This window comes from Anabrus simplex, chromosome 12 (assembly GCF_040414725.1).
Source record: "Anabrus simplex isolate iqAnaSimp1 chromosome 12, ASM4041472v1, whole genome shotgun sequence".
In the NCBI taxonomy this organism is placed as follows: domain Eukaryota; kingdom Metazoa; phylum Arthropoda; class Insecta; order Orthoptera; family Tettigoniidae; genus Anabrus; species Anabrus simplex.
The window spans coordinates 54,865,240-54,880,388 of record NC_090276.1 but is presented as its reverse complement, the minus strand read 5'-3'; the positions used below and the strand labels follow the sequence as shown (position 1 = coordinate 54,880,388).

The window sequence follows — 15,149 nt, the reverse complement described above, 5'->3', positions numbered from 1 at the left end:
AGCTCCTCCAGCGTCAAGTTGCACCATCTGCGAATGTTATCGAACCATGAAATCCTCCTCCTCCCAGGTCCTCTTCTCCGTTGATCTTTCCATGCAAGAAGAGCTGCAGAAGACGGTACTTAGACTCATACCGAGCTCAATAGCTGGAGTCGCTTAAGTGCGGCCAGTATCCAGTATTCGGGAGATAGTGGGTTCGAACCCCACTGTCGGCAGCCCTGAAGATGGTTTTCCGTGGTTTCCCATTTTCATGTCAGGCAAATGCTGGGGCTGTACCTTAATTAAGGCCACGGCCACTTCTTTCCCACTCGTAGGCCTTTCCCATCCCATCGTCACCATAAGACTTATCTGTGTCGGTGTGACGTAAAGCTAATTGTAAAAAAAACTTAGACTCATTTCACATTGTATGGCCTAGATACTGCAGTCTCCTCTTCTTAACAGTAAACACGAGTTCAGGCTGACACCCAGATGCCGAAGGACTTCTTCGTTGGACACATTTTGGACCCACATAATCTTGAGCAGGCGCCTGTAGATCTACATTTCAAAGGCTTGGATTTTCTTCTCTGTGACATCAGTTAGTGTCCAAGCTTTGACATCCTAAAGAATTGTGGAGTATACAAACATCTCACTATTCAGTTTAGGCAGTGGTCATGACTGCATAGCATTTTCCCATTTTAATGAAGATGTTTCTTCCTCGTTCTATGCAGCATCTGATTTCTAAAGAGGGATCCCAGTCTTCACTTAAAGTTACCTTCAAGTGGGTGAAATCAGTTACCCTCTCAGCAGGACGAATGCTAGCCGTGAGTATACCGAGTGGAACTTCACAGTTGCTGATGACCATGTATTTTATATCTTTTTACATTTATATCAAGGCCATATTGAAGGCTGGCACAACATGCCTTGTATAAGAGATTTTTGCAGTCCCTCAGTGAGGTATTTGAATTACCGAGCAAGTTGGCCGTGCGGATAGGGGCGCACAGCTGTGAACTTACATTCGGGAGATAGTGGGTTCGAATCCCACTGTCAACAGCAATGAAGAAGATGGTTTTCCGTGGTTTCCTATTTTCACACCAGGGAAATGCTGGGAATGTACCTTAATTAAGGCCACGGCCGCTTCATTCCCACTCTTAGCCCTTCCCTCTCCCATCATTGCCATAAGACCTATCTGTGTTGGTTCAACCTAAAGCAACTTGTAAAAAAAGAAGTATTTGAATTAGGTGACAGTTTTGATTTTATTACCATTTATGTTTATTTCTTTTAATGATGTTGGTTTTTTGGACATAATTTCTGTCTTTTTGAATTATATTTTGAAGCCAATTTTATTTGCAATATTTTCAAGTTCCGGTACCTGTTTTTTAGCTTCATCTAAGTCAGTTGCTAGTAATGCCATATCATCAACGAAACCAAGGCAGTTTGTTTTGATTTTTCAGTCTATTTTTACTTTTTGGGGACATTTCTTAAACCATGCCCTCTTCACCATTTCTAGAGTGCAGTTGAACTCCATCACCCTGGCATAGTCCTGTTTTGATCTCGAATGGTGCCAATAATTCACCCTAGAACATCATTTTTGACTTCATGTTTGTAAGGGTCAGTTTTCTCATGTTTATTAATTTAGGCTGTAGTGGCATGTGTCTTAGAATTTTTAATAGGGATTCCTGTGGGAGCAGTTGTATGGGTTTCTTTAAGTCTATAAAAATGTTTTCATCATATCTCTCTATCTTCTCTTGTTGTAATCCATTATTAGCTTGAGACTCATGATCTGGTCAGGACAGCTCCTCCAGAGTCCAAAACTTCCCTGGTATTCTCCCTGTTCCTTCTTGAGTTGTAACCTGATTCTGTAAAGTAAGATTCTTGAAAGGATTTTGTATGTTATGTCTAGGAGTGAGATTCTCCTGTGGTTGTTAGGGTCAGTTTTGTGTGCTTTTTTTTGTAGTGGATGGATGATGGCTGTTGACCAGTGTTCTAGTAGTTTTTCTAAATCCACGTGTTAACAAACTGTATTTTACAGTATGGTAAGTAAATCACAAGATTTTACTTTTAATCACTTCTTTTACATTTGCAAAATACAACGAATGAACACTGACTGCCTCTCGTAACATTTCTTGTAGTTTATATGAACTTTTGGTTCATGAACCAGTAAATGTTCATGAAAGCACTAGTATACTCGTATGGAAGAACCCTCCATTGCTCTTCCTTAATTTCATCTTTTAATCTTTGAGGTTTTAAGACTGTACACATGCACATTATATTTTTGCCATTATTGGTCCACACATGATGATTCTGTAAACTAATCTTCATCAATGCTTATATTTCAGCGGACATCATCGAACGAGGGATTCGGGACCACCCTGAGCTGAGCGTCGGTATGGCTACAGAAGGTATTGAAGTGAGGAGTGTTGGTAACACCCAGACACTGCATGATACTGCTCTCATTGAGGCTTTCAACCTAAGAGCTGCCATCGAATATCAACTAAAGAACAGTAAGGAAACAAATCAGACTTCTCTCTCCTTATATATAAATATTATACTACAATATACCTGTAAGAAAAAATATTAAAGAGATAAAAATACACACTATTAAAGAACATCATCAGATTCTATCACGTCACACTCAAATATTTAGAAATAATATTTATGTTTATAAATATTTGAGTTTAACTTGATAGAATCTGATAAAAATAAAGGGGATAGAACAAGCTTTCGAGTGGTTAGGCCTGTGCGTTTGCAGAGTTTTACCCAGAGGTGCAATTTGGGCTCATCAGTTGGATTGGCAGACCAGTTGGATTGGCAGAGTCTTAGAGGGGTAGATCTAAAAATCACAGGAATAGAATCGGCTTTTGGGTGGTTAGGCCGTGTGCGTTTACAGCGTTTCGCCCAGATGTGCCATTTGGGCTCACCAGTTGGATTGGCATGCCCCTCCAAAACTCTGCCTAAAAAGGCTTTCACTGCCGCAGGCCATGTACCAATCCAACTGATCCAACTGATGAGCCCAAATGGCATGTCTGGGCGACACTCTGCAAACGCACATAGCCTAACCACCCAAAAGCTTGTTCTGTTCCCGTGATTTTTAGATCTGCGGCCGTGAAAGCCATTTTTGAAAGAATCTGATGATGTTCTTTTAAGAACAAAACATATTATTCATTGTTTAATAATGCATTTTCTTAATAGATATATTGTAGTGTAATAATTATATTTAAGCTGTGTGTTCAACAGACTGAAGAGCTTTTACGTTACATTTAACTGAGTCATTGGTGGCTCATGCTGAGTTATGTTGGTGGTTCTGCTCTGTGACGCCCAGTCCTCTGTAGTAAGTGTAATAGACACATCTAAATTCGTATTTTATATGGGAAGTGCCAGCTGAGTTCGTGTGCATCCGTCCCCCAACTCCGCAGAAATGCTTTACTCCATGTCCTATCAGTGTGAAGTTCCCGAAAATGTACAGAAAATATACAGGCAGATGTACATCTCAGTTTGTAAGACTCCAATTTCGAGGGACATCAAGAATATAACTGACTTGTACAAAAAAAAGACAACAATTAAAAGGTTATAAAAAATAAAGCCTCATTTCCGCTTATCGAAAAAATGTTGATCTAGTATCGACACACTCATATATACAGAGGTTCCGAGACCTTCATACGTATTTGGGAGCCAGCTTTCTTAATGGAAGGGGTTGCCTGACCGATGCAGTAAAGGCATGCTCGGTTTGCCCGGAAGGACGTGGGTTCAAATCGCCATCAAGAAGTCGTAAAATTTAAGAAACAAGATTTCCACTTCCGGAGGTGCATATTGCCCTGAGGTTCACTCAGGCTATACCAAAAATGAGCACCAGTTTAATTCCTGAGGACAAAAGCGGCCGGACGTAGAGCTAACCACTCTGCCCCATCAAGTGCCGAGTTTACGGATAGTGGAAGCCTTTACCTTCCACTCCTCCAACGGCCTTCATGGGCTATATGGAGATGAATTTGCTTTCTTAATGGAGGGGGAACATCATCTGATGGTAGTAACCTTCCGGTTTTCATTTTGATGACTACCTAACTCGGAACAATTCCTGAAAAACATATGATTACTTGTAAGTCTAAGAACTCGCTACTTTGCTTCATACGAGAGAGACTGCTTTTGGTTGTTGGATAAAATTATGTTTGAGTCCTGGCCATTTACACAAAAGATAGAGAGATATACATGCCCCCAATCTTAAAGTACGTTGTTTGAAGACTTTTAAACCATATCAACATCTGCACAGTTTTAAAAGTTCTCTATTTACACTGTTGAGAACAGTAGAGAAAGCTTTTTGCCAAACAACTGATAGTGAGATTTCAGCATGCTCGCTCACTGCAGTGATTACAGACGGTAGCGCTGGTGCTACCTCTGTTGTATTATTTACTAACTCTATGGTCTCAGCGACACACATGTTAATAGGCCAGCCGTGCTGCAAGGTGTGCAGTTCATAAAGAACCTTATGGGCGACTCTTAGCCACCTATTGGAAGAAAGATGTACTTAAGCGTGCTCTCCTAATGTTCTGTCATTCACAGATCTAAACAGGGTTGCCAGATCACCAGTATCTGTATGGGTATCGATTTCTGGCTCGATATCAACACTCAGTATGAAATATGGGATCACTAATCGCTGTATATTATATCTTTCATTCTGGTGGTTCTGCAGCTCTGCAGATCGTATTATGGAGCCGCGCCTGAACTGAGTCGACGCTGGAAAGTGTGGCTTCCTTCTTAACAAATCTCTCTCCTCAGTAATGACCACAGACTTACAATGTGCATGTAGGCTTACAGTTTCATGTACCACTGGATCATGATATAAAAAGAAGAGAAGCCTGTAAATACATATGCATTTTACTGGTATTGTCTTTATCTGACAGGTTTTACCTCTCATAGTGACTTCTTTATGGCTGTTAAATGAGAACTAGAAAAATCATATGAAGTTTTAAAAGGACTAAATATTGATGTCTTAGTTTTATGTTGCTTTGTTTCTTCTTCCTACTGAGCTAGAAGCTGTGCAGATTGGGTCACGAAGCTGTCTTATTGCACTCAGGAGATAGTGGGTTCAAACCCCACTGTCGGCAGCCCTGAAGATATTTTTTAGTGGTTTCCCATTTTCGCAAATGCTGGGGCCATACTTTAATTTAGGCCATTGTTGCTTTAGCCCTTTCCTATCCTATCGTTATCATGAAATCTGTGTCAGTGTGACGTAAAGCATATTGTAAAAAAGAAATCCTCTTTCTATTATTCCTTCTGCCCCTACTGACCTGTTGTATTTATCCTTTGTGTGTGTTGTTCTTCTCCTTCCTGGATTCCTGCCCTGGGTGTATGAGAGTCTTTCAATACTCCAGGTAACAAATCCTTTCATTACATAAATTTGCACAGCTTCTCAATATGAGCATATGGACCTCTTCTATCTGGAGACATAAAGCGATGAGCGCAACTTTCTAATATTTTGTAAGTTTCTGATATTTTCAGCTCTTAATGCATTACTGTTTGTGGCCTATCCAATCTTCTTCCTAGAATTTTTCCCGTGACCCTGCAGGGTCTGTTAGTTTTTACACCATTCTCCATTTGGTCATGTTGTGTTACACCCACAATCCTCATGTCTTCCTTCGGATGATCAAGCCACTGTTTCTTGGGATGGCCGCATGGTCCATGCCATGTGAGGTAAGCTTCTTGCATCTTGTCTGAAATTGGTGCAGCTCCCTTCCATTGTCTGACATGGTTGAGTTTCGTAAGTCCTAACAACCAATGGAGTATTTCCATTTCATGGAGGGCTTGCTCATGTCTTACTGAGGCTGGCCAGCATGGAGAGCAACAGGTCTAATGATGTATTTATACACTTTCTCCTTGAGATAAACGGGTATTTTCTTGTCGCAGAGAGCTCTCGATGACTTGCCACCATTTCAACCGTGTTAAGTTTACTTGTGCTTGAACATCAAGAAGCGTTTCGCCATCCAAGCTAATGAAGGCCAAGTTCCTGCTGGGCAATGAACTGTAGCTGTGACATCCTGGTACAGAATTTGGATCCATCAAACATAGACTTCTGGGACTTCATATGTTTGGAGTGCTCTCTTGATAAGTTCATGTGGCACCCTATCGAAAAGCTTCCTCCAGGTCCAGAAAGGCCAGATGTATAGGTTTGCTTATCTATGAGTAGTATGGCTGGATGGATTGCATCCATTGTACTAAGCCCCTTGACGAAGCCCCATTGGTTTGGCGAGATTTGAACAATGTGGTGTAGTCGGCAATCTATAACTTGCTCAAGGATTTTCAACGAATGACAGAGTAGAAGAATTGGGCGTTACTTTGAAAATTCGCCAAATTCACCTTTACCCTACCAGATCGGTATGATAATCTTCAATGGCCAGAGTTTGAGGAGGCAAACTTCATCTCCCTATTTCTTTGCTTCCTTTGTCTCATTTACAATTCCGTCCATAACCATTAGGAACAAAACCGGTGACAGCACACTCCCCTGTCTCATTTCTAAACCATTCCGTCTGTCCAACTGGAGTCTGTACACTGCTGAAATAGTGGTTGTACAGTACATTGTTTGCACCATTTTTTCTACAGTCTCTTTTTGACCATGGTTTCCCAAACCTTCTCCTTGAGAACACCGTATGACTGTCATGACCAGATCCTTTCTATGTGCCTAATACTTTTTTATTTAATTGCTTCTTGCTGAAGATTGGATCCACTGTAGTTCTTCCACTCCTAAAGCCATTCTTTCCCCTTGCAACTCTCCTTCTACCTTTCTTTTCATTCTCCTATCTAATATGACTTTAAAAATCTATTACGTAATGAAATAAATGTGATGCAGTGGACGCTGCTCGAGAGGCTCTGACGGACATGCCTCCTCGCTCCGAGGAGGAGCTGGATGCTGTCACGCTCCACAACCAAGCCCTCATGAATATGGACACCAAGCCTACAGAAGGTTTTGAGAAACTCCAGTTCTTACTGCAGCAGAACCCGTTCCCTCCAGAGACGTTTGGCAACCTACTTCTCTTGTATTGTAAATACGAGTACTACGATCTGGCTGCAGATGTCTTGGCTGAGAATGCTCATTTGACATATAAATTCCTCACACCAGTAAGTAAACATCACATATCACTTGGCTTGGCAGTTAATATCAGCTTCTTTCTTTTTATTATCTTGTTATATTTGCTATGATTATATTTTTATTTAGAAAATTTTAGTTGCATAACTAGCAATGACTTCTCGCAGGAAGTATATTGTATTTCTAGCAATAGGCCTAGTAAGATTTACTTGTAGACGGCATCAGTTGTTTTCCTCCTGATGTTTATGCAACATTTTTCCAAGGCCCTTTTAACCTGTGTGTTAGCATGCTCTTTTCTCCTCAGGGGTATTTAACCCCCCCCTAGTGTGAGTGATGCAACGCTGCACCCACTGGTCTGCTATGGTCACAGTATGTACAGTGCAATGGTATGCTGTGACATTTGAAATGACCGCTATGTGGATTTCATAATAGTTATGTGCTTTATTGTAAGATGGTAAGAAGAGGTAACTTTGAGCTTTACTCCAAGCCGTATATTATTGTCAAGAAATGTAGCATATATTCGCAGTCACAATTGATATAGAAAAAAAAGAAAGGGTTCCCTATTTGAATTGTAATTGTCTTTCAGTATGGATCATTATGAAAATTGTAGCTTTTTATTTATTTATTTATTTTTAAATGATATTTGTTCGTGGCATCGACCTCTGTAGGTCTTTTGCCACTACTTCCACAATATGATTTGAACCTGTGTGTAATTGTAATTGCGGAAGTGTAGTGTTGAATGTGAGGAAAGGAACGTTATGGACGACACAAAACCCAGTCCCCAGGCCAGGGATATTAATAATTTACAATTAAAAACCCCTGACCTGGCCGGGAATCGAACCCAAGCCCTCCGGGTGACAAACGGACGCGTTGCCCCCTACACCGCGGGGTCAGACAAAAAATTGTAGCTTACAATATCCTCACAGTCATTTAATTTTTAAAACTCTGCACACATGTTTCAAGTTTGTTTGTAAATGTGGCAGGCGCTGGCAGAGTTGTTGATAATACAGAAATAGCTAATTTATTCATTAATAATGGCTGTAAAAGTAATTCAGAGTGTGAGAGTACAGAGGACAGGTTGCTATAACTTCCAGTGAAGATAGTAATGCTGATGATGTAATTACATGTAATATAAGTCATATTTAGCCCGTATTGTCAACTTTGAACAGTTTCACGATACATGAATGAAAAGTTCCACCTTTAAATACTCAAAAAGTTTATTGAAGACATATGTATTGTTACTACATTTTAAGTATGTTTTTATATTTACCATTTAACTTTGTTCTTTGCAAGGCTGAAGATGTTCCCAAGAGGGAAAAAAGATTATAAACTTTTTGAATATTGTAAAGGTGGAACTTTTTATTGATATATCATAAAACTGTTCTGATGATGATATGCTGAGAAATGCAAACACATGGGCTACCTACTATGCAAAGTCACAGTATTGATGTGCAGCTGTCCAAGGATAATCAGATTAGCGTATGTTTATATAGTGTAACATGGTATTGGGCGTTTTTTGATCATTTGTCAACTGTCCATTTGGAAATTATAGAGAAATTCATACAATACTACACTCAGCATCGGGAGTACACTAGAAATAAAGCCTGCTCTGCTTGCAGCCCGGAGTTTTACAATGTCACGCTTAAGGGTTAAACCATTCACTGAAACAACAATAACTCCTAAACCTTTCATGATTATTATTCTGTAAAGTGTATTTTTTATCTTAATAAGATGTTAAGTGGTTAAGAGTAAGAGAGGGTCGTGAGCCATAACTTACATAATTTATTTCAAAATATGGTTTCTAATTTTTAGGTTAATTTTTTACTGCAAAGTGTAATATAAAAATTCTTATATTTTATCAGTAGGTGCTATATACTTCTCATGCTCAGCAATAATTGTCCCACACATATTTGGGTCTAGGTAGCATAAACCAAAAAAGCCATTGAAGACCATTTTTTCTTTGACCTCCTTCTATAAAATTTGACAGTAAATAATAATTTTTTATAATTTTTTTATAATAACTATTATAAAACATCAGAGGATTAGGAGCAAAAATTTAGTGATCTCTTTTGTTGATTTTCAAAAAGCTTATGATAGTATCCATCGTGAATCATTATTGCATATCCTTACTGTCCGGCTCCATGGCTAAATGGTTAGCTTGCTGGCCTTTGGTCATAGGGGCCCTGGGTTTGATTTCTGGCAGGGTCAAGAATTTTAACCACCATTGGTTAATTTCCCTGGCATGGGGGCTGGGTGTATGTATCGTCTTCATCATTATTTCATCCTCATCACGATGCACAGGTCGTCTACGGGCGTCAAATCAAAAGACCTTTACCTGCTGAGCCGAACTTGTCCTCGGACACTCCCGGCACTAAAAGCCATACGCCATTTCATTTCATATCCTTACTGAATTTGGTTTACATTGGAAACTTGTTAACCTTATTGCGGGCACTATTAGAAATACAAAATCTAAGAGTTAGGTACAGAAATGTAATCTCTGAGCCATTTGAAATTCATACTGGTCTTCGACAGGGAGATGGATTACCCTCGTTGTTGTTTAATTGTGTGCTGGAAAAAATTATGTGTGAATGGAATAAGGTATGTCCACCGACTGTCAAGATTGGAAGAAATATTCGACTAAATTGTCTTGCATTTGCTGATGATCTAGCATTATTAGCAAATAGTATTGAAGAAGCCAAATTTCTAGTACAGGAATTGGAACATTAGCAACGAAGGTTGGGTTAAAAATCTCTTTTGAGAAAATAGAAATGATGCCATCTTTTCAAGTTGACACTTCACATATTCATACCTGCCAACTTTTAGAAACCAAAAATAGGAAGATTTTTAATTCTTGGATTTCATTACATATATTCCACCACGGTCTGGGTGAAAAACGGTCAGTATAAAAGGCATACATATCTACAGTTACAATGTGAATTGACAATTAAATTTAAAATCTTCAACTAAGAAAACATAAAAATGGTTACAAGAAAATGTACCTAATCATTCTCATTTATGACACTTACATGCGAAAAATAATATTTATGTCACACCAACACACTCAACAAAATGCATAATACCGTATTTTCTCGAGTAATTGACGCAATTTTTTGACGAAAAATACAGGCGAAAACTTCGGATGCGTAAATTATTCAAAGAATTCAGATATTTACAAATTATTTACAATTCATTTTCATTTTAAAGACACACCAAATATAATATAAACTCAATTGGTTCAACTCATTTGCGGTTATCGTCATTTGGCGTAAAATTCCGGCATGAGATTTTTTCTGAAAAGTCAAATAAGGCAAGTTGGACAAGTGGGTTTGACGTACCGAAACCGGAAAACATTCTTCCCGGTACGAGCTGACAATACGACCTGAAGTAAAATAAACATGAACTACCGATAATAAAAGTACAATTAATGCAATGTAATAATAATGACATACTGGCAAAAAAAGAAAACTGTCCAACACGAGAAGGGCCGAGCATAGAAGGAGGGACCCTGCTACATTACCCAAACCGTTCGTATCCAATCTTGTACGAGTGGCGTGTCCATCCACCCTTTTTCTTGAATACGAACGTGCATCACTCGCGGAAAGTTTGCTTTAGTTTAGGCATTGTTTTTCCTTTTAGAACAATGTAAGGCGCAAGTTTTCTCCCATCAGCTATTACAGCAAGCATTGCAGTACATCGCTGTTTTTTGCTTCCGGTAGCAGGTACGATAACACTCGATATCCCTTTCTCATCGAATGTTAGACTTTGTGGCATATGGAAACTGATTGGCGTCCTCTACTTGCGGAAACTTGCCGCTTTTTGGTCCGCGAAATGCTCTGCGAGACTAATTGGCCGCTTGAAGTGCACTTCTGTTCTCGCAGTAGCGCACGTTCCATTCGGACACAGTATACTTGCGGCCCGCTGCCCTATTCTCGTATGTTTCGGCGTAATTGATCACCGCGAGTTTGTATGATGCAGTATTACTCGAATACTGTGGAATGACAAACAATTTTGAGAACACAGAATGTGCCGTACCCGAAACATTCGTAAAACTAGTGCAGTGAGATTTCCTGCCTGCTAATAACAGCACGTTTCCCTGTATTTGGAATGCTCGCTTTCGCAATAGGAACCCTGCTACTTGAGAAGTTGACATCTGGAGCTGCGTGATGGATGTTCGAAGTTGTACTTCGTAGGTGCGTCAAATACGTGAACATTTCTTTTTCTCCACTTTGGACCCAAAAATATTGGGATGCGTAAATTATATAAGGGCGTTAATTACACGAGAAAATACGGCAGTTTCCTTTATCAGACGGTAAAATGAACGGAAACACTTGGAGATAACATTTGTTACACTTTTTGGCCATAACAAGAAAATAAACTACCAGAAACTGTCACTGACACCCCTTAAAGACATTCAACTCATTAAAATTATGCACTTGAATACGCGAAACTACCACATGCAAAACAATTCAATACCGGGTATGTCCCATACATTATTAACATACATGGCAGAGGGGGAAAACATAGGAATGCAAGAAAACACTCGTGGACTACAACTCCGACGAAACTACGCACAGAAACGATGTTAACAGCTCGCGAACAACACAGTAACAAACTCATTCTTTCGTCCAGATTAACTGAGTCGCTAGCGCTTACGCCTGGTGAGCGGGAAACACGATACAGGAAGGCGACGGACGAAACACTCACGAAATATGGCATCAAATAAATACGCTTCAAAATGAGGTTTCGTAAATTACACAAGCACATAAGAATTTATCGTTTATCCTAGGGGAAGAGTATTGGCCGTACTAGAGGTTATATTGGTCAAAAATAGGAAGAAGTAAAAATAAATCGGAAAATCGGAAGACGAGTTAAAAATCGGAAAGTTTCTGGGTAAATCGGAAGGGTTGGCAGGTATGCATATTATATTAAATAATACTCAGAAAATAAAGGTTGTAGACAAATTTAAATATCTCGATGAGATTATAACTTGGAATGCTAACAAAAAAGCATCCATAGGTAGTAGAACTCAGAAATTGAGATGACCACAACAAATTACCTGGCCGAATTACAAGAAACAATCTCTTTCGATTAATGGTAAATTTCGAAATTATTACTCCGTTGTTAAGCCAGAAGCAACATATGCAAGTGAAACATTATTTAATCTGAATACCCAATCAACAACAGACAAACTGCAGAAAGTTGATAAAAGAATTCTTCGGACAATTATTAATAAAAAACATCCGAATGAATCTTACAGTGGGATCAATCACCCTATCGGTACCTTTCGCCCGGTTGATGACTACAGTATCGGCTTGTCCTGTGGGTCCACTTGTGGAAAGACATCCTACTTGTTCATAGATCTCCAAGTGTTGCTGTTTATGGAGGCTTCCAGCAATCAATGTGCTGGTGCTCCAGTGTGGGTGTAAACAGTGTAAATAAATAAATAAATAAATAAATATAGGCTCTTCAGTCTGCCGAAACTAACTTTGAATAAATAAATGCATAAACTACTTGAAAGAGAAAATATATGGTAACAGTATTATACATGAAAAAGAAACAACTGTTATTGGATTTTTTCTCCTTCAGATAGGGTATAAATTAGTTACTCAGTTAGTTTCTGAACTTAACAGTTATAAATAAACCGAGTTGAAACTGAAAAGAGTTTGCTTCCGGTATCACAAAAAGAAAGAAAAAAAAAAAAAAGAACCTTTCATGCTGTTCGAAACTTCACCCATTCTGTTTTTAAATGTCCATAATGTCACTGTTATTTACACCATCGTGCGGCCAGTATCCAGTATTCGGGAGATAGTAGGTTCGAACTCCACTATCGGCAGCCCTGAAAATGGTTTTCCGTGGTTTCCCATTTTCACACCAGGCAAATGCTGGAGCTGTACCTTAATTAAGGCCACGGCCGCTTCCTTCCCACTCCTAGCCCTTCCTTGTCCCATCCTCGCCATAAGACCTATCTGTATCGGTGCGACGTAAAGCAACTAGAAAAAAAAAAATTTACACCATCTTGTGCATCTTCGCCACCACTGGGATCACTAAAATTACTGTCACTGTTGGCATCACTGTCTTCTAAATGTGACATCATACACGAAATATAAGTTTCAGCTAAATCCTTCAGTTTGTTTTTGCCTGCAGAACTACTGTAAGACGGCATGCTGATAGCACTGCCTACTAGATGCTGCAGACGGGACAGGCAAAGATCCTAAAGGCAATTTTCCTGCCCCAACTTGAATTCTATGATCAGCAAGACATATACAACCAACACTGAACGGATGGCAAAAAGGTTCAGAAAAGGTTTTACGCTTATAAGTTGCTGCAACGTACGGTGCTAATTTGAAATGGTTTGATGCGTGAAAGCAGTTCATGCAACTAGCCGACAGTATGCCATGATGTGTATACACAGTTGATGCGGCTAAGAGGTTAATTTCCATATTGGGATAGGGTGTCAGTGATCTAGCAGCAAAGGTACTTAAAATTTGCTTAATTTTTGGTTTGAATGCTGTTTAAGTTTTGTTGATGATGATGATGATGATGATGATGCTTGTTGTTTAAAGGGGCCTAACTTCTAGGTTGTCGGCCCCTATGTTTACGTTTTAAAGTTGCGGTCTTTTTCTTCATCTTCCTGAAAATCATTGATGTTATTTTGTTAAAGTGATGCTCACAGTGTTTTGGGACTCTCAAGGGGCAATCCTAGAACATTACCAGGAAAAGGGGGAAACAGTAAACAGTGAACGTTACAGTAATATGCTGGCAAACAAGCTGAAACCTGCAATTCTCAACAAACGCAGAGGTCAGTTGTCGGAAGGAGTTCTTTTGTTGCATGACAATGCGCATCCACATACCACTGCCCACACCGCTCAAACTCTTTAAATGCTGTGTTGCAAGTTGTTGGAGCATCCTGCATACAGTCCCGATCTCGCCCTGTCAGATTACCCATCTATTTGGTCCACTTAAAAATGCTCTAAGAGGCCATCGATTCGGCTCCGATCAACAGTTGAAGGAAGCGGTGCATACGTGGCTTGCTGTGCGACCAAAAACCTTTCTTTTGCAGAGGGTATGAGAAAGCTTGTGAAATGGTCGACCATATGCATTGAAAAGCAGGGTGACACTGTTGAAAAAAGATATCAATAAAAAGTGTGTACTCTTTTTGTAATAAATTATAAAAATTGATTGCAGGTACTTATTGACTTGCCATCGTATATTAAGCCCATTTATTCTGTGCACAATCGGGACTTGTTCTGTCCAAGAGGGTCAGCACTTGTTGATTGTACTTTCCCCTTGATGTTCCCTGTTCCTGCGGCCATCTTGCCTTCTTCATCTTACCTGTTTTGAGTATGGGTATCCAGGCTTTCTTTATCCATTCAGCATTTTCTTTTCTACTGAATTTTCTATGACTTCCCATTGTAATCAAGCATACTGCTGGTCTATTCTACTATCTGTCAGTGGCGAATTTCCTGTTCATGCGATTGATGCATTACATCCCTTGTATTTTCAATGAAAAAATATTAATTTTTCATATTTTAATGGAAGTTATTTATATAAAATTCAAACGCTCAGTTATCGATACTCAGAGATGGATGAAACGAGGTTCGCTAGCTAGTGACTGCTACTTATTGCGGAACTACTCCAGAGATGGCACCACCAGCATTGGACCCCTGTTTGTTGATTTCTTTCGTGGGGTTGGAATGCGGAACGTACAGGCACATCTGTCAAGAGGGTGATGCAAGGTGGAAACCTGTACTGTAAGTTATCATGTGTGGCCTGGATTTATTTGCTATTTCGTGAAATACTGGCGTTCTTGCTTGTGTGGTTCTTTTTTTGTGCTATACATGATGATACATGACAAATGCATGTTGTTGTAATATAAATGATTCAGTTTCGTGCACTTGTAGTGTAAATATCAAACGAAGAAAATGCGGGAATGGTGCGATTTTGAAATGACATCACACGGAGCAGAGAGTAGTTCTGCAGGCATGCCTGTAGGGGCGCCAGGATCACGCATTACTACCGCGCAATCCAAATTGAATTCTAACCGTTATGTAATTGAACGATTATTAAGAGAAACATTTAGTATACTTTCTTTTATGGAGAA

At 39.5% G+C, this 15,149-nt stretch overlaps 1 protein-coding gene across 1 annotated transcript in view; it reads left to right on the top strand.

Moving 5' to 3' along the window:
* Positions 1-15,149, top strand: part of Ttc30 (tetratricopeptide repeat domain 30) — a 55,252-nt gene that overhangs the window by 17,484 nt on the left and 22,619 nt on the right. The window contains exons 6-7 of the mRNA XM_067156028.2: positions 2,313-2,477; positions 6,812-7,080. Of these exons, the coding sequence (XP_067012129.1) occupies positions 2,313-2,477; positions 6,812-7,080 (434 nt within the window). The remainder of the gene's footprint in view (positions 1-2,312; positions 2,478-6,811; positions 7,081-15,149) is intronic.